This window comes from Balaenoptera musculus, chromosome 20, assembly GCF_009873245.2.
Source record: "Balaenoptera musculus isolate JJ_BM4_2016_0621 chromosome 20, mBalMus1.pri.v3, whole genome shotgun sequence".
NCBI classification, from domain to species: domain Eukaryota; kingdom Metazoa; phylum Chordata; class Mammalia; order Artiodactyla; family Balaenopteridae; genus Balaenoptera; species Balaenoptera musculus.
Window position 1 is genome coordinate 18,480,676 of NC_045804.1, and position 26,543 is coordinate 18,507,218.

Here is a 26,543-nt window from a genome sequence, read left to right on the forward strand (position 1 = left end):
CTGCTGGCCTCAGTGTCTAGGAGAAGTGCATTGCTGCAGAGGGCTCGCCTAGATATTCATCATGTGTGAGGAATAACACAAAGTGCACAGGATCCTCGGAATTGCGGAGTGGGGTTGCGTCTGGCTGACCTTGGGCCACGGGACCTGGCACTCCGTTTTAACCCTGTACATTCAGGCAAATGGGAAACCACAGGTTTGCAGACTGGCTCCTGTGCATGTGTGTTTTCCGAGCCTGCCAGACACCCTTCCCCACCAAGTGCTAACCAGAGCCACCATCTCAGAACTGACCCTTCAAGCTCTGGGTCAGAGCTGCCCTGAAGGTCTTCTCCATCCCCCTGCTTCAGGACCTAACCTCCCTCCTGTGCTCATGAGCCCCGACTTACAGACACTCTCCTCACCACACTGCCCACCCCTTGACACCTTCATAATGGCTCTAATTTGGTGGGAGGGTCATCTCCAAAGCCCTCCCTCCTAGGACCTCAGGGCCCGCCAGTTCTGCTGGAGATCTTACTTAGATCCCTCCTGCTGTTCTCTTTCTAGTCGCCAGGAACAGACTCCCAGTTGATCCTCCCTTTTCCTGGAACTGCTCAGGGAGTTTGAATGGAGCACCTCAGCTGTAGGTGGCCCTGGCTTTGCGGAGCTGGGCCAAGCCTGGGACTGGACCCACAGCCTTAGCCCCACATTCATCTACGGGACATTTGTGTTGCCGGCTGCAGGCAGCTGTATTTGCTTTTTAGTCTCTTGCCTTGCTCTTCCCTCTGCTCGGGGAGCCATGGGCCTGGGCTGATCTGGGAGGCAGGACTCAGGCAGGGCAGTGCAGGCTAGGAGTTGGGGCACAGCTACAATCACCTTTTGTGATTCTAGGTCCAAGATGATGAAGTTAGCTCAGAGGGAAAAACGATGTGCCAGTCACCCTGTGAGACAGTGGCAGGGCAGCACCCAGCACTGTGCTCCTTCTAGCCACCCCCCACCCTCCCCCCCACCATTTAGTTGAGTTCTCCAGCCCCCGAGTCCCGCCCTTGGCACGGGGAAGTTTGTGTGTGATTACCAATAGCTCTCGCTCAGGATGGGCCGGGCAGCTGGAAAACATGCCAGGCCTGGTGAAACACACAGAGGTGGAGGGCTGCTGGTGTCCAGTTCCAGGGCACATCAGCCAACCTGGCTGGCTGGAAGATGGCGATCCATCTCTTACCTGGGGACAGCCTGTGAGTCTGGCATCGGCTAGTGGTCACAGTAGTGGTGGGGTGTGGCCAGCCAGAGCTAAGAATGGCCAGGCTTTGGCTCCTGCTTCGAGAAGCCACCCACCAGTCCCTGAAATAATTGGGGCCTATGTAGACCCCCAGCCCTTTCCCATACCAGCATCTACACACAGACCACAGTGACTCAGGGCTGCCTCTCCTCTAGCTGGTTTGCTGGGGGACTTTGTGATGACCCAGGGGAATGGAGGAGACCCGAGTTCTGGTCCTGGCTCAGCTTCAACACATGGTAGGACATTCGTTTATTCAACACATATTTATTGAACACCAGGTACTATTTGGGGAGCTTGGAATAAACCAATGAAGAAAAGACCAAGAATCCCCTCACCTCATAGAGAACCAGTGGAGAGAGAAGACAGTAAACCGATGTGATAAATAATTATGAAGTCAGCTAAGTGCCTGGCGCCAGCACACGACTTCCTCCTCTGGGAGAAATGAGGGGGTTGGACCGAGTGGTCCTGGAGGTCCCCGCAGGCTTGGCTCTGAGGGCTGAACTGGTTCGTGCTACCTCCAAGCCAGCCCTCTTTCTAGGCGACAGGACCATGGCCTGTCCTGTGTCTGGAGATTAGAGGGTTTGGTTCAGGGTGTTGGGTCCTGGGAGACCGTTTGGGTACAAATCTGGATGCCTCCAGTTACTGGCCGTGTGCCTTAGCCACATTGTTTAACCTTTCCAAGCTGCTGTTCTCCAATCTGTCAAAGGGGGATAATAGGGCGGTTGTAAGAAGTTGATGAACTAAGGCATGTACACCCTTAGCACAGGGAAACATCAACTGTTGTTACAGTGTTCTTATCTGTCACCCGTGGTGACCTCTTCTCGGCCTCAAGCTGATCTCTCATCTACCCTCCGATTATGTTGGACCTTGTTAGCTGTTTGAAACACCACTCTGGATGTGTGTGTTTTTTCTGTCTCACTGCCTTTTCCTGGAAGCCCCCCTGGAAATGTGTATCTCTTTCCCCTTTACTTCTGTCTCTGTATCCCTCCCGCCCTTCCTCTGCTACATTGGTCTCCACTTCTGGTCTCAGCTGAAAGCTTTGTCCTAACCCCATGAGCATCTTCTTCCCAGCCTGGCTAGGCCCTCCTGGGTGCCTGGCCCCCTTGACCTTCCTGTGCAATAGACATGGATTACTTGGGTGATCTGAAACCCTTAGAGAGTGTCCCCATGTCCTCCCTTTGGAGTTCTTGGTGGCCAGCCAGCCACTCAGGCCTGATGCGTCTTCCCAGTTCAGCCCAGGCTGAGTCTGAGAAACGCTTGCCTCCCCTCGGCCATGGGCAATGGGCATTGTGGTTCTGATGCTAGGACAGGGGCAGGGGCTGCCCAAGGATAAGAGAATGGAAGCCCAGAGGTTCCTGCCCCTTCCCCCTGAATGACCCCCACTCTTTTTTTTTTTCTGTCCTGCAGACACTACCCCAAGCAGTCCTTCACCATGGTGGCCGACACCCCGGAAAACCTCCGCCTCAAGCAACAGAGTGAGCTCCAGAGTCAGGTGAGGGGGCGGGGCCTGGCCCTTGGGGGCGGGGCAACCCCTGGATTTGACAAGGGCTCCTTCCTTCTGTGGTTACTCGGCAAGGCCAAGGCGCTGAAATCCTAGCAGTTACCAATCTCCCTGCCCCCACCCCACCCCCAGTTACTTCACATTTCCTGACTTGATCAGAGAAGTGGGCGAGAGCGTATCCCGCTTCCTACCTAAAGTGGGTGGGAGGGGTGTGGGCGTCGGACTTTTTCTGCTTCAGGTATTTTGTGGGGGACCCCTAGAGCCCACCTCCTCCAGGAAGCTGGTCCCCTCCCCCTCCTCTCCACTCACAGCCCCCGTCAGAGGGCAGGCTGCGAAGGGGGCCTGTCCTGCCTGTGTCTCCTTGGGCCTGATTTTCCTGAGCGCCTGCTGGGTGGGGAGCCCTGCGTGTCACCGCAGTAGGGGAGGAGACGGGCTTCCTGCGCCAGGGAAAACTCGATCTTCAGGGGACACTGAGGAATAAGCAAAAGGTCCAGAACCTTTAGGCCAGAACGACTAACCCTGCCTGGGGGTCTGGGAGGGCTTCTGGGACAAGCCTGGCCTGGACTCTGGGGTGGAGTGGGGCAGAGCGGGGCTTCATCAGAGACCCCTTGGGGAACGTAACCAAGTGGGCAGGGTGCCCAGGGCCAGGAAAATGTCTTGCAGCATCCACCAGGGCCTCAGAGGGGGATCTCTCCTGATCCCTCCAGAGTGGGGCTCCTGCTGCCAGATCTTGATGTGACTTCTCTGGTCACATGAAGGAGAATCAGCCCTGGGCCATCTACATGCATTCTCTCGTTGACTCCTCCGAGCAATCCTGCGAGGAAGGTGCAGTTTTCCCATTGTGCAGATGAGGAAACTGAGGCTCAGAGACAGTAAGGGACTTGCTAAGATCATATATGTAGCAGTAGAGGTAATAACTGTATTAATAGTTATTAACGTATGGAGTGTTCAGTGCTCTGGGCGTATTAATGTTCAATCCTCACAACAGCCCTGTGCAGTTGGCAGGATCGGTCTCACTTTACGGAAGAGGAAATAGATGCTGATGACTTGGAATGCCGATTTGTTTAACTCTGAGGCTTGTGTTCTTTCCAGTTTTCCATCCAACTCCCTAAGGAAAACTATCTCTAACTTGATAATAAACACGATAGTTCCTCATGCTGGTGAGAACTTTTGCAGCTTAGCAAGCACTTTAGTTACTTTGCCTCATTTATCCTTGACCTGACTCCAGGGGTCAGACAGGGAACCAAGGCTCTGAGAGGCACTGGACTTTGCCTGTTGACATGCACTCTAAGTGAGGTTTCAGGGTCTGGGCTCTGTTTTTTTCACTCCCGAGTACAGTGACCTTGACCGCGTGTAACCCTGATGAGGCCAGAGGTTCAGGCCCCCGCCGTGTGTCCCACAGTGATGGGGAGCAAGTAGGGGAAGCTGATGTCAGCAGCAGCTCACATCTGCCAGCCCAGACCCCGCCCCCGCTGTGGTGTGAAAGCCACAGTCACTGGGGGAGCCGGAGTGGATACCAGAGCCTTGCCAACTGAGGAGGGCTGAGTAGCCCAGCTGGCAGGAAGTAGGCTTGAGACAGCGCTGGGGCCTGGGCCTGATCTGCACAGGGAAGACCCTAGCCAGGCCCTGACCACCGCCCTGGACTCCCCATCCTGTCTGGAGCCTACTGGGGCCAGAGGTGGAAGGGGCTACGTGGGGCAGGCAGACCAGAGCACCATGGGGTGACCTGTAGTCACCCCACAGCTTGAGAGGAGTGTGGGAGTGTGTGTACACAGGCAGAAGCAAGGGACACACACACATACACACACACACACACACACACCCCTACTCTCAGAAGGAGAAATTCAAACCCTGTTAATTCCCTCAGCCTTTGTTGGTCCCACAAAAGCTGAGCTGCAGCTCTTTTTGCCCCTGGAACTTGATCCCTGAGGGGCAGGGTCTGTAGGAGGAAGCAACCCCTGCCCAGGGTCTGAAGGCTCTTCTGACCCCCCTGTCCCCCAGGGGCCTGGCCCACTGCTCGCCTCCTGGGTCCTGGGCTCCTGGCTCTGGGGCTGGCTGGGGAAATCATGAGAAAGGCAGTCACTCTTCATAGGTTCTCACTGCGTCCTTCATAGGACCTCATTTAATCCTCACAACCACCTGATGACGAGGAACTCTTGTCCCTGTGGTGCAGATGGGGACACAGGTGAGAGAGGCCATGCCCCTTGCCAGAGCCCCGTGATGGAGGCAGAAGTCAAGCCCCTCTGCAGCCTGCTGTGGCACCCAGCCCTGTGCGCTAACGCCCAGGATGCACCAGTCACCAGTGGGGACAGGGGGGCTTTTTAGAATGCAGAGTCCTAGGCCCCGCCCAAGCGGCTTCTGTTTGGCAGTTCTGGGCGGGTCCAGGAATCTGCATTTTGGCGGCCCTGGTGATTCTGATGAGGGCTTTTGGTCCCACAGGCATGCTCCGAGAGGCTTGGAGCCAGGCTGTGGGGTAGGGAGGGAGCCGAGGAGCTGCTGTGAGGGGTGTGAGTTAGGGCTTTGCATTGAGGCCACTGCTGTAATCTGCAGTTGGGCTCCTGGGGGCTGGGGCTGGGATAGGCGGAGGGTGGAGACCCCGGTCCTGCCCTCTTTGCAAGCCTGGTTCTGTCTCCTACCTCCCCCCAGCTGTGTGGTCTGAGTCTGGCCCCTTGCCTCTCAGAGTTGTTTTTTTTTTTCCTGCCCGGTAAAATAGGGACAGCAAACCCAGTTACCCAGAGGTTGGGGGCTGGGCCCGATGCTCTGAGGCTTGAAGGGCTGAGCGGGCCTGGCTGGGGGCGGTGATGGGTTCTGGTGCCTTTGGCCACTGTGGAGGCAGGAGGTGTGGCCTGTGGCCGATGGGAAGGGAAGTGGGAACCTCTTCTACCTCGTCTGCCCCACCCCACCAGGGTGTCAGCTGGTCTCTTTCCAGGCCGCTTCCTGGGCCTGCGTTGGTGTGTCTCTTCTCAGTCTCTGGGAAGTTGCCCATGCTATTTCAACTTTGTTTTCCTGTCTCTAGATTGGTTCCCAAAGTGGTACTTTGGGTGTCTGGGACACCTGGAGCCTCCCCTGTGGGGACAGCAGCCACAGAGCTGACCAGAAATGACCCTCTGGGTGGTCCTGCCCAGGCCTGGCTGAGGCAGGGCGCTGGTGGCCGGGCCTGGCAGCTCTCCCACCGCCAGCCCTGCGCTGAGAAGCAGCAGCTTTAGGGTGGGGCTGAGCTGGGGCGGTGCGGGCCCCTGAGCCCAGGCAGAAGTGCAAGAAGGTCTCTTTCATTTTTCCCTCATCGTCCATGGTGCTGCGCGTGGGATATGCCACAGGGCACAAGCCACAGGGCACAGGAGAGTGTAGCAGAGCCTCATGCTCTGCCCTGCTGTTGGCAGGGTTCCCACTCTCTTATCCTGAATCTTGTGACCAGCAAGGCAGGCAGCATACCTGTGTCACTCTTACTGGAGCTGGCTGAGGGTCAAATGCTGGATCTGCCATCACTAGCTGTGTGCCCTTGGGCAAGTTATTTAACCTCTCTGAGCCTTAGTGCCTTCATCTGTAAAGTGTGGATTACCTCCCTCCAAAGGTTATTGTGAGGATGCTAGTATATATTAGGCATTTAAAACAGTTCCTGGCATACAATCAGCACTCAATAAATGTTCACTGTTACTATTCTCCTGGAAAGGAGAGGAGATGGAACTTGGGTATGATAAAGCTGAGGAATACTAGACCTTCTGATGATTGCTTCCAGAACTGACCTTTTTCGTTGGCTCTCCTCCCCATCCGTGTGTGTCTAATTTTATTTTTATTTTTTAGTTTTTGATTTTTCGCTGGGAATATTTTATTTTATTTTTTCCATTTATGTTATGAATTCATCACAATCCCTCTTTTTTTTAATGTTGTGTATTTTTTAAATTTATTTATTATCTTTTCTGGCTGCGTTGGGTCTTCATTGCTGTGCGCGGGCTTTCCCTAGTTGTGGCGGGCAGGGGCTACTCTTCGTTGCAGTGCGCGGACTTCTCACCGCGGTGGCTTCTCTTGTTGAGGAGCATGGGCCCTAGTGTGCGTGGGCTTCAGTAGTTGTGGCTCGCGGGCTCAGTAGTTGTGGCGCACGGGCTTAGTTGCTCCGCGGCATGTGGGATCTTCCCAGACCAGGGATTGAAGCTGTGTGCCCTGCGCTGGCAGGTGGATTCTCAACCACTGCACCACCAGGGAAGTTCCTGTGTGTGTCTAATTTTAAAACGATTTCATTTTTGTTAGAAGGGGGTGGGTTACACAGTATGTGGGTCCAGCTCATAGTAGGCACATAATAAATGGAAATTGTTGATATCATATTTTTTTCAATAAAATTTTTTGAAGTCGTGATCTTTTCTCTTATGTTGGGTCAGCAGGGCAGTTCTTTTTTTTTTTTTAACATCTTTATTGGAGTATAATTGCTTTACAATGGTGTGTTAGTTTCTGCTTTATTTTTCAAATTACGCTGCCTGTTTGGAGATTTTTATGTCTGCATTCAATTCATTCATCATTTACCCAACAAACACATGTGTATACCTACTGTTTGCTACAATAGTGATGAACAAGATAGTTCCTGGGAGAATAATTAATAAATTTACATATTAAAAAGTAGAGTTTCTTGAGGCCTCAGGCATCATTCCCAGCCCTGCCTTGGGAGTTTCCAGGATGGGAGGCCCACGCAGCATCCGGGCTGCAGTTATCTAGCTGCCGTGCTGAGTTGTATCCTGCATCTACCAACAAAGCAGGTTGAGTGACCTTGGGCAGGTAACTTCCCTCCTAGAGCCCCCTGTCATGTCCTGGTGAGCCATCCCAGATGAGGGCAAACACTCCTGCTTGGGTGATGAGCAAGGCTCTAGGCACGGACCTCCCCACGCTCTTGGCTCCCCACCTTTTACCTCTGCCACACACTCCAGCTCCAAACAGCCTCCTGGAGAATCTTCCCCACCTTGATTCTCCATAGTCAGGGCCTGCAGGTGCTTAATAAATATGGTCACAGACTCCAGAGCTGGGAAGGCTTTTAGAGATCAGCTGGCTAGCCCCTCTAAGGGGACCCAGAGAGGCGGACTGACTAGCCCAGGAACGTACAGCAAAGTAGTGCTGAGCCAGTCCTGCATCCTTTCTCGCCCCTGCTCCGCCCAGCCCTGCCCGCTCTGGGCTGCCTGTGCCAGGAGTGAAATGAATTACCCTCCCCAGTAGGGAGGGAGAGGCAGTTCCCGAGCCTGGGAACCAGCTGATGTCATTGTAGTGTTGCCATGACAATTATTCCCCTGGATTAGGGGCCTGATGCTCCAGAGGCCAGGAAGTAGAGGAGGAAGGAGTGGGGCACTGGCATTTGTTCAGCACTTCAAGGTTGACAAAGCACTTTCACACCCACCCTTATCAGTACGCATTGAGCCCTGCTATGTGCCCCACAATGTGTTTGCTGCTTTAGAGCCACTGTCTGTAATCCACACTGTTCATTGGAATGGGTCTATCATGAGCCGCATTTTACAGATGTGGAAACTGAGGCCCGAGAGGTTAAGTCAGTTGCCCAAGATCACTCAGCAGGTGGGAGACAGCCTATGTTCATACCAGCTCCCTCTGGCTCTTTGCCTATGCTTGGTGATAGGAAGCCCCCTCCCCATATTTTAACTGATTCCTATGACAGTCCTCTTATAGGTGAGGAAACCAAGCCCAGAGGCCTTGGATCTGGGCTTCTGCATCTGGAGCTACACCTTTTTTTTGGAATTTTTGAATTTTTTTTTATACAGCAGGTTCTTATTAGTTATCCATTTTATACATATTAGTGTATGGAGCTACACATTTTTGACTCTTAAGTTTCTTACCTTTCCTGATGCCCCCTTCCCAGAGGGTCCTCTCCACCTCCCTACCCCCAACACTAAGAGTTGCTGTGCTGGCCCAGGCCTTCCTGGAGGAGCTGATGCTGGGCAATTCTGGGCCCTTGGGGTGGGTTGGTACCTGTACCCACTGTGTTAACTTCCAGTACCCCTTACTCTCTTCCAAAGGCACATCCAGGCCTTTGTTTTTAGTCTGGATCAGAACAAAAGAGGTTCTGGAACCTTTTAGGCACAAGAACCCCATGGATGGGTAAAGCTGGGGCTCAGGAGACAAACAGGGATCCCAGCCCCTGGGGGACGTGCAGAGGAACTGACAGGTAGGTACTGTCACTCGGGTCCCGGTGCAGCTTGGCCCTGTGGCCAGATGACTCCACTCCTGGGAGCTGCCTGGAGATTCCCAAGGTCCTGGGCCTCATGTCCTGGGCTGACCTGCCTCTAGGACAGTACAGCCCCCATGGAGGGGAGCCAGGCAGCTGGTGGGGTTTGGAACAGCTGGCTGCCGAGGTGGACAGTGCACACTCAGAAAGCCAAGGGGCATTTCCAGCCTCCATTCTGTTCCTCAAAACCCCCAGGGAAGGACAGGATAGTTTTCATATTTCAATTCTTTTAGTGCTTGGGAAGTCCTTTCTGACGTCTGACTCAAGTCCCTCTGGTACTCAGGTTTCCATGGAATTCTCAGAAAAGAGGGGGGCCGTGGAGGTGTGGTAGGGGTCTTCCCCGGAGCTTGGAAACCCGTTCTAAAGTGCTGTCTGTCCCCCCGCCAGTTTCATCCCCTCCTGTGGCGTTGACCTCAGAAGCCAGCCTGGCAGCCGCCGGGGCCTGTCAAAGGCTCATTGATTGAGTTTTCCGAGCGGCTGTCTCACCTCCCCCCTTCCTGGGCACCAACTTTGTCCCTTGGTACAGCCCTCCCTCAGCTGGTCACTTAGCAACTCCCTCGGGCTTTCGGCGAGTAGAGCCACATCCTGGCTAGGGTGAGGGCTGGGCCAGTCTTTGGAGCTCTGGACAGAACCTTCTTCCTCTGGCTTTCAGGCAGGATGGGCCAGTGGCGAAGGGTCAGGAGTCAGGCGGATGAGGGTTTCATCCTGGTGGCTCTGGACATGTGCTGCTAAGCTGCGTGACCTTGGGCGTGGGACTTTGCCTCTCTGCGGCTCAGTTTCCTTGTCTGTAAAATGGAGCTAATGATAGTATACAGCAAGACTTAAATGAGATAGTTCATGTAAAGCGCTTGGCACTCAGGATACACTGAATACGTATTAATGGTTTATTCTCATTAGTCTAATACTTTTTGGCCAAGGCTTGTGCTTTGAGTTGGGGCGTGGAGGTGGATGTCACTGCAGGGGGGTTTCTGGTCAGGGTCTCTCTCCTGGCTGGTTGCTGCCTTAGAGGTGGCTGCCGGCTGGGGCCCTCTCTGCTCCCCGTGCCTCGACTCCAATCCCTCTCCACCCTGTGGTCCTCCAGGTGCGTTACAAGGAGGAGTTTGAGAAGAACAAGGGCAAAGGCTTCAGCGTGGTGGCAGACACACCCGAACTCCAGAGGATCAAGAAGACCCAGGACCAGATCAGTAACGTAAGCTCCCCTGCTCCCTGGGGTACCATACTGACACCCTGCCCTCCCTTCTCATCCCCTCCCCGCCCGCCTGGTAGATGCATGAGGCCAGTTCTCTGCCGCCCCTGCTCTCCTAGGCGGGCCTGGCTGGCGGCTGCTTGAGCAGAGGGAAGGGGAGGGTTTGGGGTTCCCAGATGCGTTTCCTCTGTGCACCCCCAGATTCCCCCTTTGATACCGTCTACCCACATAGTATTTCCGCCTTAAAAGGACTGGACTTTTGGGGGGGTGTACAGGGAGGGACTTTATGCTAGATCACCCCCCGTACCCCTTACTCTCTGAAAATCCCCCCCACCCCCCGGCTGTGGTGAGTGCCAGGGTCCAGATTGGCTGTTTTGTCTGAGCACAAAGGTCAAAACTGGGTGGCAGAGGTGGGGAGAGACCGGCCTCCCCCTTGTCTGCCTCTGGGTGCTGACACTGCAGTCATTTCCGCCCCCCTCTGCCTCCTCCCCCACCTCGGCTTGCTCTTCCTTCCTGTGTAAAAACCCCAGCCGGTTTTGCCCGCTGGCCCTGCTCCCCCTGGCCTGGCACTCCTGGGCCCGGGGCGGTGACCAGTGTCTGGCCATGGCAGGGCTGGGTGTGGAGAGCGGGCAGTGGATCGATGCGCCCCGTGGCACCTGTGGCCAGGGGACAGGCCGCAGTTCCCTGATTGGTGGAGCCACGGCCAGCAGCTTGTATGGCTCTGGGCTGTGGGAAGGCTGCCTAAGGGGCTTTGGGCAACGTGGGGTCGGGGGGGCACCACTGTGAGCCACAAGCACAGGACGTGGGCCGCAGACCCGTGTCGCACAGGGTCCTACAAAGGACCGGGCAAGCGGTTGTCTTCATGTCTGGAACAGGAAGGGGTTGGCACGTTGCCCGTGTCACTGGGCTGAGGGACTGGGGATAGAGGCTGCAGAGGGCCTGTGTGTTAGCTGGTCCACCCGGCATCCAGCCCTCAGCCCTCCACCCGACCTCCTTGGTCGGGCACTCCTTCTAGAAGTTGGCTGGACCGTGCTTAGGGTGGACTCCGGCAGTGGCTCAGGTGGATGTCAGAAGCCAGGGCCCAAGCCATCAGAACCTGCCATGCCCAAGACCATGGCTTTTAAGTTTTGACAGCAACCTGCAGTATGAAATACATTTCACATCGTGACCCACCGAACAGGCCTGCTGATTTATTTAAGGGAAACAGAATCAAAACTTCCAGGAAAGAGTGCTTTACCGCTCAGAGGGCATTCGGATATTTTCTGTTCTATCTTAGTTTGTGAAAGACGCTGGTTGCCGACTTAACTAAATGGGTTTCGCAACTAGGTTGTTGACCAGCAGCTTGAAATTCATGGCTTGAGGAAATGGAGTGCTTCCTTTGGGCTAGGACGCCTCTGAGGGCTGTAATCCCTACCTGCTCCCCTGCTCCTCTGCCCCCCACCCCCGCCGGGAAAAAAAAATCCTGTCTCAGTTGCTTCTTCATAAGCCAGGACCTGACCTCACACCCTAGAGCTTCCCTGCCAGTCTGTGCCCCAACCTCCAAAGGGTAAAGCGGGAGGAAAGAAGGTGTGGGTCTCAGCTCTCCCCATGGAAAACGGGAGGGAGGGGAAGCCACGGGTAACGGAAGGAAGACCCAGTTGGCTCACAAAGCTGGAATCTTGGGTCTTCAGCCTCTGTGGCTTTTCACTGTGAAGACTGTCTTATCTTGGATACCTGTTCCCCGCCTACAACCCAACCCCCAGCACATTCACTCATTGCTTCCAGCCTGGGGCTTTTAGAAGAAGGGAGACAAGCCCAGTCATCCCTGCCTCCCTTTTGAGAAGGCTTCCAGAATACTTCACACACGGCCTATTGCACCTGTACGCACCCCTCCCCCTCCCCCTCCCCTCCCCTCCCCCTCCCCCTCCCCTCCCCTCCCCCTCCCCCTCCCCTCCCCTCCCCCTCCCCCTCCCCTCCCCTCCCCCTCCCCCTCCCCTCCCCTCCCCCTCCCCCCCAACTAGTTATTGGAGGTGTTAATGTCTGAGGAGCCCTGGTAACAGAGCTCACTCTGGCCAAGACACTCACACCTGAGGAGATAACATCTTATCATTAACCACAGGGCTGCAATTAGCTGATTGTCCTCTGCTCTGAGGTGGGGGAGGTGACTTGAGCCTGACCTGGTTCTGCTTTTGCAGCTTTAGCTGGAACCTGTGACTTGTGACCACAGTTCTGGAAGACTCTTGGTTTTAGCAAGTACAGTTAGTCTGTCAACTGTGGGCCTCCAAACAGCTGGATGAGAATCACTTGCAAAGGCTGATTGAAAATGCAGGCTCACAGGCCTCCTCCCCAGGCCACCTGGGAGCAGAACCCAGGAACCAACATTTTCTCTCTCTCTTTTTTTAGGAACCAGCATTTTATTTTTAAAATTATTTTTGTTGTTCCTTTTTATTTTTATTGAGCTATAATTGGCATACTGCACTGTATATGTTTAAGCTCTCCAGCATAATGATTTGCCTTGCATACATCATGAAATGATTGTCACAGTAAGTTTAAGGCACAGCCATCATCTCATACAGATACAAAATTAAAGAGATAGAAAATAAAATTTCTTTTTCAGAAACCAGCATTTTTAACACATTCCCTGGGTTACCTGAAGTTTGAGAATCGTCACCAAGAGCCTGAAAAAGCTTCACCAGAGGTGCCAGGCCTGGCCACATCCCAGAACCCCCCAGGGAACTTTAAACCATGTTGTTAACTTGTCCCTCCTCCAGAAGAGTTTTGGGAAAGATGGTGTTTAGAGCCACACCTTTTGTTTTGTATCCAAAATAGCGTTCCTGTGTGTAGCTTGTCACTCACTTCCCAGGTTAACGTCAAATGACTCCTCATTTGCGAGGAAAATGTCAAGCACTTAGCATGTGATAAATATTGTCAATTGCTATTAATTTAAAGGCAGACTTGTCTGCTTTCTACACTGTGGCTAAAGAAGGGACATGGACTAAAGTTTGGCTGAAAAGTTAGGCCATTGTCTAGTACTGAGGATGTCTGGAAAACTGAGGGGGCAAGGTGCTAGTTAGACATCTGTGGTGCGTATTTGTGTCTTTTTTTTTAAATTGAAGTATAGTTGATTTACAACGTGTTAATTACTGCTGAACAGCAAAGTGATTCAGTTATACATATATATACGTTCTTTTTTTTTATATTCTTTTCCATTATGGTTTATCATAGGGTATTGAATATAGTTCTCTATGCTATACAGTAGGACCTTGTTGTTTAGTAATTGTGTCTTCATTAAAGGCACCTGAAGGGGTGAGAGGCCAGGAACGCAGGCTGTGAGCTGAAATTTATCCTGGCCTTTGGTCACCAGCTGTGATGGCTGTAATGGACGGGAGTCTTTAATTGCTGAGGTCCCTATATGGGAGCCATAGCCTTCAAGCAGAGAAGCTTTTATTTATCTACATATCTACTTATATACTGATTTTCTGTATACAATTTTGGGTCTTTTAACTTTTCCTTTTTCTGTGAAGTGTAACACATAAACACCTGTGTGTGTACTCACCATGCAAGTCAAGAAGCAGAGCATGATAGCACCCCTGTCAAAATAGAGTTTTCAAAGCGTTAAAAAAAACAACAACAAAAAATGTAACTCTCATGCAGTGAGTACCTATCATATAATTACCTTAATTATGAGGAACCAGCTGGAACATCTGACAGGCAGAGGTGATGCCTAGTCTGTGAAAGAAAGCACTGGATATAATTAGATACAGAACTAGTTAGTGTTCTGCCATTAGCTGCAGAACTAGTTAATGTCCTCCAGGACTATAAAACCATAAGCTTTGGGCTTCCCTGGTGGTGCAGTGGTTAAGAATCTGCCTGCCAATGCAAGGGACACGGGTTCGAGCCCTGGCCCAGGAAGATCCCACATGCTGCGGAGCAACTAAGCCCGCAAGCCACAACTACTGAGCCCACGTGCCACAACTACTAAAGCCCGGGCACCTAGAGCCCGTGCTCTGCAACAAGAGAAGCCACAATGAGAAGCCTGCGCACTGCAACGAAGAGTAGCCCCCCGCTCCGCAACTAGAGAAAGCCAGTGCACAGCAACGAAGACCCAACACAGCCAAAACAAACAAATAAATAAATAAATTTATTAAAAAACCCAAAACCATAAGCTTTGGAGATAGGCTTGCTACAGGCAGAAATCCTTTGCATTTCTTTCAGTCAGAAATAATTAGTAGCTTATATTCCTTAAATAAACTTCATTCCTTATAGTCCAGGCCTAATCAGTAGTAAATAGTAAAGTCAAAGAAAATTCTAGCCCCAGAGACAAATGGCCCGGAGGTGGGCTTGTTGGACAACCCTGCAGTTTAATTTTTGAAAGCGTGTGCTGTTCTTTTCTTTACAATTTTAAAATGTAGCTATGCTTTCTTTTCTTAGCATGTAATTTTTTTTTATTGTTTTTAAATTGAAGTATACTTGGTTTACAATGTTGTGTTAGTTTCAGGTGTACAGAGAAGTGATTCAGTTATATATATACATATTTTTTTTCCCCCAGATTCTTTTCCCTTATAGTTTATTACAAGATATTGAGTATAGTTCCCTGTGCTATACAGTAGGTCCTTGTTGATTATCTCTTTTATATTTAGTAGTGTGTATATGTATCTCAGACTCTTAATTTATCCCTCCCACCCCAACTATGCATTTCTGAATAATTTAGTTTTGTTTTTCCCAATTTTGAACATATCTATTCTTTTGTGTCTTGCCTCCTTTGGGCAACATTGGGTTTAAAGAATCATGTACATGTTTGCATGCAGCTGTAGTTTGTTCTTTTTTGTTGTTGTATAGCATTCCATTTAAAACGCTTACATTGATTCTGGTGTTGATGGTCATTTGGATTGCTTCTATGGCTGTGGACAGCTTCATACATATTTCCTAGTGTTAAGGTGGAGTAGAATTGCCAGATCTCAGAGCGTATGTTCCTTCAGCCTTACCAGATAAGCTGAACTACTTTTCGAGCGGTGGTATTGATTCACCCTCTCGCCGGCAGTGATGAGAGTTTCCGTGGCTCTACATCCTTAGACTTGTTCATTTTAGCCATTTTGATTGTGTGTAGTGGTATCTCATGGTTTTAACTTGCATTTCTCTGATTACTAATGAAATCGAGCACAGATTTACATTTGTTTTAAGAACAAAATCGTGTTAGTCTCTCACAGGGAACACAGCATAACATGGTGGTTGAGAACTAGGAGCTGATGTTAGGACTCACCCACCCCTTACCAACCTCCTGAGCGTTGGTTTCCCCATCTGTAAAATGGGGATGACAATGATACATTGTTCTTGGGCTGGCTGAGAAAAGGAAATGAGTTATACATATAAGGGCACCACAGAGGACTGCAACAAACGGAAACACTGTTAGAAAAAAACAGACCCTGGCTGGTGAGTTGACTATTCCATTCAAAGCCTGATGTTCCCTTCTTGCTCATGATGTAGAATCATGTGGAAGCAAGTGTGGAGTCAGACCTTTGTTTTCCACCACAATCAGGAGAGCAGGGGTTCAGAAAACAGAACATCAGCTAGCAGAAAAAATGCATTTTTCGTAGGTTTGGAATGGACCCTCAACTAGTCATCCTGGAGTCCTGGCTGGCAGGGCCCTTGGATGAGCGGGGAGGGTCCTTAGGCCTGGGTCCCTCCACCCATGTGCACTTGGATCTCATGGGCACAGTTACAGCCTGGCATCCTTCCATGGGATCCCAGGACAGTTTTTAGACCAGGGCTCTGCTGACATTTCTGAGCTTATGGTGACACCTTTTCAGGGCATTTAGACGATTAGAACTTTGCTGAGCTTGGAACAGGGAGGGATCAGACAGGGCCTTGGCCTCTGAACAATGTTCCTTTCCCTTTTGAATGTGCTAACACCCTTTAAGGTGCCTCCTTGCTTCTCAAACTATTAGGTTGATCGGCAAAGTAATAACAGTTTCCTCGCTTGTTGGGCAGGGGAGGGAGAGGAAGTTGAGAGGAGTGAAATTTTATCAGGTGGGGCTGGGCAGAAGGGAGCTGCAGCCTGACTTTTTGCAGTGCGTTTCCCCTCTGTGCTGCAACTCCTGACTTCAGTGCCAGGCACCCCTTCTCTCAAAGTTAGGGTGACCTTGTGATGATCATCCCTTTTGAGAGTGAAAGGCAGTGCTATTCATATTTATTCCAGAAGGCATGAACTGGGACTAGGGGCAGACTTGGGCATGTGGTCACCCTGACCCGGGAAAGGGCCCATCCAGCTGTGGCTTTGTCCTTGTGTCACCAGCCTCAGCCCTGACCGAGTAATGAAAGTCATTTAACTTGTGAGCCTCATTTACTTCTGTAAAATAGGAATTAAAGTGTACCTATCCGACTTATTTTTTTAGGGTGATTATTGTCAGGGCCAAGGGAGATTATGTGCAGAGAACTCAGTGTGAAGAGCTGAGCAGAGGTCAAGGTTATTACTATTATGATTAACAGGTGGTTCCTGCATCGGTGGTGGGGAGGCTGCCACTACTCTGTCCACCTGGATCAGCTGGCCCTAATTTTATGGATATTTACGCATGTGGGGTGGCTTTTTAAGGAGCAAGATGGATCCCATCAGCCACTTGTGGAAACGCACACATGTCCATAGTTGCTTTCAGCGCTAGAGTTTGGCTGGGTTCCTAGAGGTAGTCGGGAGCCTCAAGACCACGTGGGAGCAGGTGGTGCCGTAACCTCTTTTTTTTTTTTTTTTTTTAAAGGTAGGGTGTTTTGTGTTTTTTTTTAATTTTTATTTATTTATTTATTTATGGCTGTGTTGGGTCTTCGTTTCTGTGCAAGGGCTTCCTCTAGTTGCGGCAAGCGGGGGCCACTCTTCATCACGGTGCGCGGGCCTCTCACTATCGCGGCCTCTCCTGTTGCGGAGCACAGGCTCCAGATGCGCAGGCTCAGCAATTGTGGCTCACGGGCCCAGTTGCTCCGCGGCATGTGGGATCCTCCCAGACCAGGGCTCGAACCCGCGTCCCCTGCATTGGCAGGCAGACTCCCAACCACTGCGCCACCAGGGAAGCTCCGTAACCTCTTTTTAAGATGAGGAAACTCAGGCCCAGAGGGGACGGGACTCTTCCAAGCTCACGTGAGCAAGTGACGGGCTCATGACCCCAGGGATGAGGCGTGGGAGGGTCGCTGCAGCTCTCGATGAAGGACTAAGTCTGTAGGACACAAAAGGGGATGGCGCCAGGCCTGGGACCCAGACATGCCTTCTTCCTCAGAGAGTCACCCCTTCACTAATACAGACAGAGCCGTACGCAGAGAAGTGGGCTGTCAGCCGGGGTAGCTGGGCCCCGGCATCAGGGACACACCTGCCCCTCAGCCCACCTCCTGGCTCCCTCAGGGCCCGGAGGCCTCTGTCGGCCTCCACATGTGCACTTTCCCTCCCCTAGTCATCGGCTCCCAGAGTCAGACCTCTTTTCATTAACAGACAGTAAATTAGGGAAGCTGACCTTTCCCACCCCCCAGGACAAAAGTCGGAAGGCCAGTTGCCTTGGGAGCCTAGAGGCCTCTCCTTGTCCCCACCCCCGACTGCTCACCGGAGGACAGGGTCACCGAGGGAGTGGGGCTAAGGGAGACTCACCTTTTGCCCTTGTCTTAGGAATCTGAGAGCAGGGCACTGGCCCTGTGTCTTTGAACTTAACCCCTGGGTGCTCTTCCTTGTGGGAGTTCAGGGATTCGATGGGTTTTCAGTCTGACCGGGGCCAGCTGCCTCCCCTTCAGGAATGGGCTCAGTTTATTTCACCATTTGGGTGTGGGTCCCTACTTGGGCATGAAGGGGAGGGGCGGGGGAGGAGGGGGCTGGTCCTCCCTGCCTCCAGACAGGGCCCATCCTGGGCTTTGCTGCTGCCCCACCTGTTCTCCCAGCCTGGGCTGCAGTGGGTCACCGTCAGTCAACAGCTGGAAGAGCAGCAGAGCGATGTGGGTGGTCCCAGCCGACCACCCCTGCAGACCTTTAGCCCAGCTACTCCTGTGTAAGGCCTGCCTGGCTGAGTGTTAACTCTTGCCCTCCTTGCAAAGAAAGTGGGAGGGGGTGGCCCATGGGAGGTCCGGGGCTGGGACAGCTGGATCAGGCCTTGGCAGGGGCTTCTGGGGCACCAGATCGCTTGTTGCTTCTGCTCCGGGAAACAGGGCAGGCTTTGCCCCCATCCATTCCCTGTCCCCTCAACCCCACCCCCTTTTTCACTGGGAGAAGCACGGGGCAGGATCCTGGTGAACAGGAAGTGAGAACCGGCTTCTGGTCCGAGGCCTGGAGAGAATTCAGGCCTGGGTCTGCTCAGGACAGGACCAGTTTTCTGTGTCCTGCTTTCCAGGTTTCCTCTGGGGGGTGAGGGGGAGCTATTCTGTCACTCTCTGTCCCACTTCCTCCCCGAGCGCTGGCCCAGCCCAGTGATCCCGGAACACACAAACCGTGGGCCTTCCACCTCTCCTTGGTTGCTTCCTCCCCACCAGTGTCCTCTCTGAAAAGTGAATAGACCCCGCTAGGGGTCCTCAAGGTGGGGTGTGGGCTACGTGCCACTGGGAGTACAGGGAGAAAACCCTAGAACTCCTGGAGGTGGTTCTTTTTCATCTCATCCTTTGTTTTATTCATATTTTTGGTGTAAGTTTTACAGGAGACATTCCGTATTTGTGACGTGATGCTTGTGTGTAATTGATAAAATAGATGAAATTTGGGAGGATTGTGTTGAAACAGATTTTACCGACAGGAATATGCAGTCAACATATTTGGGCAAGCGGGGATCAGCAAACTTCTCCTGTAAAGGGCCAGATAGTAAATATTTTAGGCTTTATGGGCCGAAGGGCCTCTGTCAAAGCTACTCAGCTCTGCAATGGAAGCAACCATAGGTAATGGGGAAATGAATGGTGAGACTGTGTTCCAGTAAAACTTTATTTCTGGACACTGAAATTTGAATGTCATAGAAATTTCACATGTTACCAATCTTACTCCTCTTAATTCTCCCCCAACTCCCCCATCCCTAGCTTCCAAACATTACAAAATGTAGAAACCGTTCTTAGCTCGCAGGCCGTGAGCAAACAGGCTGCAGGCCCGTGGACCAGAGTTTGCCAACCTCTGCTCTAGATCACTGGTTCTCAAACTTGAGCCTGCTTCAGACTCACCTGGGGGAATCTTTTAAAAGTGCATAGTACCCCCCACAAAAAAAAAGAAAGAAAGAAGGAGAGAGAGAGAGAGAGAAAGAAAGAGAAAAAAGTGCATAGTCCAAAACCGAAGCCCTGATTTTGTAGATTCTGTGGAAGGTCCTGGAACCTGCATTCTAACAAGCAGCTCAGGTGGGTTGGGAGCAGACAGTCTGAAGACCAGATCTTAAGAACGCAGCTCTGGGTCCCGGTGTGTTCAGTTCAGCCAGCCCTTGCTGAGGACCCTGGGGTGTGTGGCTTCTCTAGGCCTCTTTTTGCCCATTTTTGGAACCTGAGGAGAGAAGGAACTCATCTTCTAGATACCAACCCACCCTCAAGGGAGGGCCTGGCATTTCTTTGCCCTGCAGGCTAGGGTCCTCAGCAGAACTCTGCAAGGTCATGCCCACAAGAGGCAGAGTCGCCTGCTGGTTAAGAGCACAGTCTCTGGAGTCTCTGTGAGCATGGGTAACTCATGCTGCTTGTCGGTGCCTTCGTTTCCTTCTTGTCTGTTAAATGGCAACTATACTGTACCCCCTTGTAGGTGCTGTCAAGGTAAAACGAGCGTGTGATGCAGAACACCTAGCACAGTGCCTGGCACCTAGTAGGTGCTCAATAAACAGGAGTTGCTGCTTTTGCTGCTGTGGACCAGTGTGAAAGCAGGGTAGCCCTAGCCCCTGCCACAGGCACAGAAAAATGACCACTTATATTAGTCTGGTGCTTTAGTTTACGTGGCCCTTTTACATCCATTATCTCATTGCATCCTTCAGCAACCCCTGTAAAGTGGAAATGGAGGTGTAGCAAGGTTAAGTGCTTGTTCAGGGGCACATAGCTGGTACGCCCCCAACAAGAACCCAGCTCTCTTTGCCTGGAGACCTCCAGGAGTCTCTCCCGTCCCCGGATCTTGAGTGGCAGCGGAAGGGGAACTTTGGTTGGTTTGCTGTGGGTCCTTCACCCAGCACTTTCTGCCCCCGCAGATAAAATACCACGAAGAGTTCGAGAAGAGCCGCATGGGCCCCAGCGGGGGTGAGGGCCTGGAGCCGGAGCGCCGAGATCCCCAGGACACTGGCTACCGGCGGCCCCAGGAGCAGCAGCCTCACCACATCCCAACCAGCGCCCCAGGTGAGCGTGAGGCCGGTGAGGGCAGAGGACCTGAGGCCGGGCCGGCTGCAGGGCGGGGAGGAGGTGAGAGGGAAGCCTCGTGTACACACACACACCCCCAGGCCCCATCCCTACCGAGGGCACAGGCACCAGGGTCAGGGCCCGTTCTGGGCTCCCAGCGCCACGGGGGGAGACGCAGCCCCTGCTGCAGAATACGCGGCACCAGCAAATGTGCACACAGAGACAGAAGCCTTTGAGCAGCGTGGCGGTTGAGTGAGGTGACGGGCGGTGGGAATACATGGCATGGGCTTCGTGGAAGAAGGGATCAGGCTGGCTTTGGCAAGACAGTTTCTGAGCCCGTCTCCTGCCGGCTTCCAGTTTACCAGCAGCCCCAGCAGCAGCAGGCAGCCCAGTCCTACGGTGGCTACAAGGAGCCTGCAGCCCCGGTCTCCATACAGCGCAGTGCCCCAGGCGGGGGCGGGGTGAGTAGCCCTGGCCGCGGGCAGAGGAGGTGTGGGAGGTGAGTGGGCCTAGGGGAGACTTCCTGGACGTAATTCTTGGACTTTCCTTAGAAAACCCACCCAGGAGGCCTGGCCTCCCCTGACCTTTGACCCCAGCTCCCTTGCCATCTGCAGATAATAGGGGTCTCAGCCTCTCGAGCAGAAAGGAAGTGTGGTATAGGGGGCAGATTGGGACCCAGTGTTCCAGCCACAGCTGTACATTGGGCAAGTCTCGTCTACCCAGCTCCCGGCCCACGTTCCTTTACTCCAGCTACCTGGGAGCGCACAAAGCACCTTTCTGCTTGGGGCCTTCCGGACTGCGCCCTGCTCCCCAGTCTCCATGACGACGACCCGCCAGGTCCCTCAGATCTCAGCTTGCCCCTGCCTGTGAGGCGCCCTCCCAAACCACCCTGTATCGAGTGGGTCTCCCCTGACGTGTCTGTCCTTCCGCCCCACTGGTTTCCTTCAGAGCACTCTCTCCACCTTAAAACAGTTCTCTGGGTTTGTCATCTTCTGACTGTCACCCCCACTGGACTTGACGCTCCATGTGGGCAGGGCAGTGTCTCTTCGGTTCACCTCCTCTGAGCCAGGCACAAAATGGGCACTCATCCATTTAGTGAATAAATTAACGAGCAAAGTGGGAGGTGGGGTGGGATCAGGCCTACCAGCCGTCAGACTTGAAGTTCGGTCTGTAAGTCCTGCTACTTATCCCAGTGACGGGTGCAGCCAAGCTCAGCTCCTCTGTGCCGGGTGCCTTGGAATTCAAAGTAGCTCATGTAGGAGCAGGAGGGACAATACTCCGAGAAATAAAGTAGCTTGAGATTAGTGGCCTGCTCGGGCCTCAGGCTCTGGCCACACAAACGAGGGAATGATTGTCAGTGCTATCTGGGGTGTCAGGTGGGCCGGAGAGGTAGCGTGAAGGATAAGGTTCCAGATAGAACAGCCGGTCCTTCCAGCACTCACTAAGCCTGTTCTGGACTGAAGGGATTTGGCTCTGAATAAAAGTCCACCTTCCTGCCCTCTTGAAGCTTACATTCCAGCCGGGAGACAAACACGAAAGCCAATAGATAAGTAGGTATGTAACAAAAGGTCAAAGATAAGCTGTGAAGAAAAAGATAGCCGAATGAGGAGGGGAGAGAAGAGCAAAGTTCTCAGTAAAGTAAAGGAATGAGTGGTGGAGGAGAACAGCAATTGCAAAGGTCCTGAGGCAGGAATGTTCTAGGAAAGTTCAAGGATCAGCAGGAAGGCCAAGGTGACCAGAGAGGGGAAGAGGGTAGGGAATGAGGTCTGATCATGCAGGAACTTGTAGGCCATAGGAAGGCCTTTGTGACTGGTGAGCTGTGCAGAGTAAGGGGTTTGACTTGTGTTTTTAAAAGATGGCTCTAGCAGCTGCGTTGAGAAGCAGCAATAGGAGGTTGAGGGCGGAAGCAGGGAGATGCGTTAGGCGGCTATTGCAGGATGCAGGCTTAGATGTGGTGACTTGGCCCAAGAGATTAAAGGCAGAGTTGGTGATAAGAGACCGAGGTCACTTCAGTCATTTCGTGAGGGTTGTGAACTCTTTTTCCATAGCCTTCGGGGCTCATGAAGCTGGTTTCTGCTGCGGGGGGGAAAAAAAGTTTGAAATTTCATGCTGAAGAGGATAGGGGGCCTCTGAAGGATTTAAAGCCACGGAGTAACATCCTCAGGTTTGCATTTTGGAAAGTTCCCCCGAGATCACAATAGATGAACAGTTGGAGGAGGTAGACCGGAGGCTGGAAACAGAAGGTCTGAGCGGGGGTCCTGGTGGTGGGGCGAGGCAGTGGGGGCAGATCCCGGAGGTTTCTAATGGGCTCGTCCAGCCCCGGACCCACACTGATCCCAGAGCCTGGCCTGGGGGACCGTAAAGCCTGAGCTGACCCCCGGAGACAAGTCGATGTCAAGGGCAGTGAGGGTCAGAGGACGTTAGAATCTTGCCTACTTCCAAGATCACAGCTAGAGTTCATGTGTTTTTACTGGACATTTCCTAGAGCTGGGGCTTAAGCACAAGACTTTGGCTGAGGTTGGAAGGTGGGACCTGACAGATATGTCTTGTGTCACCTGGAGGTTTTTCTCACAGGAATTGGTCTTTGTCCTGAATTTGGGAACCAGATTCATCAACAGCTTCAAAAAAAGAAGAAAGACTGGTGCTTATAATAACACAGATAGGGACTTCCCCAGCAGTCCAGTGGTTAAGATTCTGAGCTTCCACTGCAGGGGACACGGGTTCGATCTCTAGTCGGGGAACTAAGATCCCGCATGCCACGCGGGGCGGCCAAAAGAAAAAAAAAATGCAGATAATAGAACACAGGACATGTCATATTTTTAACCTCTACCCAGCATGGTGTCTATCGGACATTACTGTGTTCCTGTTCCGAGAGACAGGGCAGAACTATTGTAACCTCCATCCCTGTTTGTGCCTGGCCCTTAGCAGACGCCAGATACATTGTTAAAAAGGTGGTTGCTCTCAGAAAATGAGACACAGAGGTGAGAAAATTCATGGCAGAGCCCAGCCCTTCCGTGTCTCCCAGCTCCTGGTCCACTCTGCTCTGGGGTCCCAGAGAGTTAGGCACCCCTGACTAACCGCGCCCCGACCCCTGCAGAGGCGGTACCGCGCCGTGTACGACTACAGTGCCGCCGACGAGGATGAGGTCTCCTTCCAGGACGGGGACACCATCGTCAACGTGCAGCAGATCGACGACGGCTGGATGTACGGGACCGTGGAGCGCACCGGCGACACGGGGATGCTGCCGGCCAACTACGTGGAGGCCATCTGAGCCCGCCGGGCGCCGCCCGCCCCATCCGTCTTCAGTGCATTCCGCAGCATCGCATCCGTCCTGGGCGTGACCTGTCCACCCTTTGGTGTCTCTGTTTTTTAAAATCTGCAACAGCTTGTTTATTCTCCCCCTCTTCCAGCTTCTTTTGCCAACCGAAGCCTTGTTCTGCCACTTTCGCGGCTCCTTCCTCTGGCAGGTTTTCCCCTTGACCAACTTCTTGATTTTCTCTCTGGATGGAACAGGTGTGGACCGCTCTGGGGGAAGCCGAGGCCCGTGGGGCTGGTCTGGGGGGGCGACCCGTCAGCTCCCAGGCCTCTGCCTTCTCTCTTTACTGCCCCATCAGCCGCTCCTGCCCACCTCCTCACACACCCAAACATTCCAGGCTGGGGTGAGCCCCAGACCCCCAGGACTCCCAGGGCGGCCGGGAGTTGCTCCCCACACTCCCGGGAGTGGGACCCACCGCCCTTGCCCCTGGGATGGGGACGGGGGTGGAGAGGTTGCCGCCGTCGTGCAGGGACCAGTGAGATGGGCTTTGCCTCTGCTTCTCAAAGATGGGGCTGTCAGCCCTCCAAGGGGCCCCCTCACCCCCCTCTCCCCAACTCAAGGGCAACAGAGGAGGGTGAAGTTCCTGCTTTGGGATTCATTCATCCCTCCCGACACGGTTCCTTTTCACACTGTGATTTTGCTCTGCTGCCCACCCGAGCCTGGTGTGGGCGAGCAGTTCCCCAGGAAGCTCGGCTTGGGTCCGGTTCTCACATTTCTTACTTTAGCGACAGCTGCAGGAAGGAGGGGAACGGGGTGTTCTCTCCGCAGCCCTTTTCCCTCACTCCCACCCCGGTCTCCAGGGTCCCTGGCTTGCCTCCTTGTGAAGGGTGGGGCAAGGAAGCCTCCCGTGAGATCTAGTTAGACAGGCCGCTCCTCCTGGCAAGGTGTCTCCAGGCCTTCCATGGCCTCCCCCCCTCCCCACTTCCCGCCCGACCCCAGCTGGACTATGCGAAACCACAGGACCCTCTGTACCTCCAGGACTTTGTTGCGGGGGAAGGAGCGAGTGTCTGCAGGTGTCTGCGACAGGCGAGGGTGAGTGTGAGCGTGAGAGAAGCGGGCGGGGTGCGGGCTGTGTGCAGAGCTGTCTTCCCCGATATTTTCTTCGAAACCCACAGTGAGAGGGGAGGACGCTGGGGGAGAGAAATTCCTTATGTTTTGGAGTGAAAAATCCCTCCTTCTATCCGTGAATGGAGGAAGCCCACCAACCCCCTTTCCAATGTGCCAGGCAGAAGTAAAGGGGAGGGGGGGTGTGCTTGGTGGGGGAGGGGTGGGGGGAAGGCTTTGTGGCTCCAGGCATATTCTCTCCCCCATCTCTGTGTCCTGGGCCGCAGAATAGGGGGCCAGGGGACCCTGTGTCACCCGCACTGTCTCCCCCGCCCCCGCCACCCTGCCCAGGCTCGCTCCCCATTTACTTAAAGCCTCCTTGAAGCAAAGGGAGAGGGTCCCAGGGCTAGAAAACTGGAAGCACAGACCCAGGATGAGGAAGGGAAAGATGGTGCTATCTATCTCCAAGTCCCTTCTCTTGCTCGTTGGTGGCTGTGACGACCCTTGCCTGGCTTTATTCATCTCTGGGCTTTCTTGTCACCCTTCTGGGTCTCCCCCTCCCATCTTCACCCCGAGTCCGCTGACTCAGGCCCCACGGTTGACATCTTTGCGTCCTTGTGCCCTGCAGGCATATTTAACATCAAGTCCTCACTGCTTGTGAGTTGACTTGGGAATATTTACCCCAAATCAGAGGCTTGAGCCCCTGCCTGACCAATCCCTTTCTGCCCTTGGCCAGAGCCAAGGTGAAGGCAGGTGGAGTGTCTTATATTGGGCAGTTTGGGGGATGAGGGAGGCAGAGAGGGAACAATTTTGGGAGCCTTGAGGGAGGCGCTGGTCCATTTTGTTTCCTCTTGATCTCAAAGCACAATGTGGATTCTGGGACCAAAGGTCAGAGACACATCCTGTTGGAGAACCTGCGGTTGGCAGGGTGGTGAGAGGGTGGGAGGAGGACCTGGGGGAGCAAGAAGTAGCCTGTTTTCACTCGGCTTAAATTTCCTTCCAAAACAAGGCAAGCCAGCCGCTGGAATCTTGCTGCCAGCCCTCTATGCCTCCCATCCTAAAAATAGGGGACCTTTTCTTACACACCCCCAGAGAGAGGAGGGACTGTCACACTGGTGCTGAGGGACCCAGGGGCTGCTGGGAGTCCGTATTCCTTTCCAGAACCATCCATCCCTAGAAGAGCACAGAACCTGAGGGCTGGGCCGAGTCCCTGGTCTTTTCTTACATTTCACAGGTTTTTTAGCTGATCTAATCCCAGGAAAGCAAAGCTAGAATGTGAATATAACTTTAGTGGACCAATAATAAAATGCAAGAAGCCCAATGGTGAGAAAAGTGAATTCTCTCAATATTGCTTCCTGTTTTCTTCCTCATGTCCCTCCAGGGAAGATTACTTTATTGCTTAATTTCCACCTTTTCCCCCCTCACATATGCACTTCTGGGCCTCTTCTTTTTTTAATAGCTGGAGAAAAAAAATACCACCCCACAGACCTGTATTTAAAAAGAAACAGAAATGACCATGTGAAATTTGCCTCTGTCCAAACATTTCATCCGTGTGTGTGTGTGTGTGTGTGTGTGTGTGTGTGAAGCCGTCTGTTCATCTTTTTATATGGGGTGGTTGTCTTTCCTTGGTCTGTTTTGGTCCCCTCCCTCGTGGGCTTGTGCTTGGGATCAAATCTTTCTGGGCTGTTATGATTTTGAACATTTGACTTGGACCACAAGTGACTCTTTCTCCTGGTGACTCAAATAAAAGTATAATTTTTA

The 26,543-nt window shown here is 52.9% G+C and overlaps 1 protein-coding gene across 1 annotated transcript in view; it reads left to right on the forward strand.

The window, feature by feature from the left end:
* Nucleotides 1-26,543, forward strand: part of LASP1 (LIM and SH3 protein 1) — a 40,170-nt gene extending 13,627 nt beyond the window's left edge. The window contains exons 3-7 of the mRNA XM_036836774.1: nt 2,657-2,741; nt 10,046-10,153; nt 20,278-20,422; nt 20,780-20,883; nt 23,520-26,543. Coding sequence (XP_036692669.1) covers nt 2,657-2,741; nt 10,046-10,153; nt 20,278-20,422; nt 20,780-20,883; nt 23,520-23,693 — 616 coding nt within the window. The 3' untranslated portion in view covers nt 23,694-26,543. The remainder of the gene's footprint in view (nt 1-2,656; nt 2,742-10,045; nt 10,154-20,277; nt 20,423-20,779; nt 20,884-23,519) is intronic.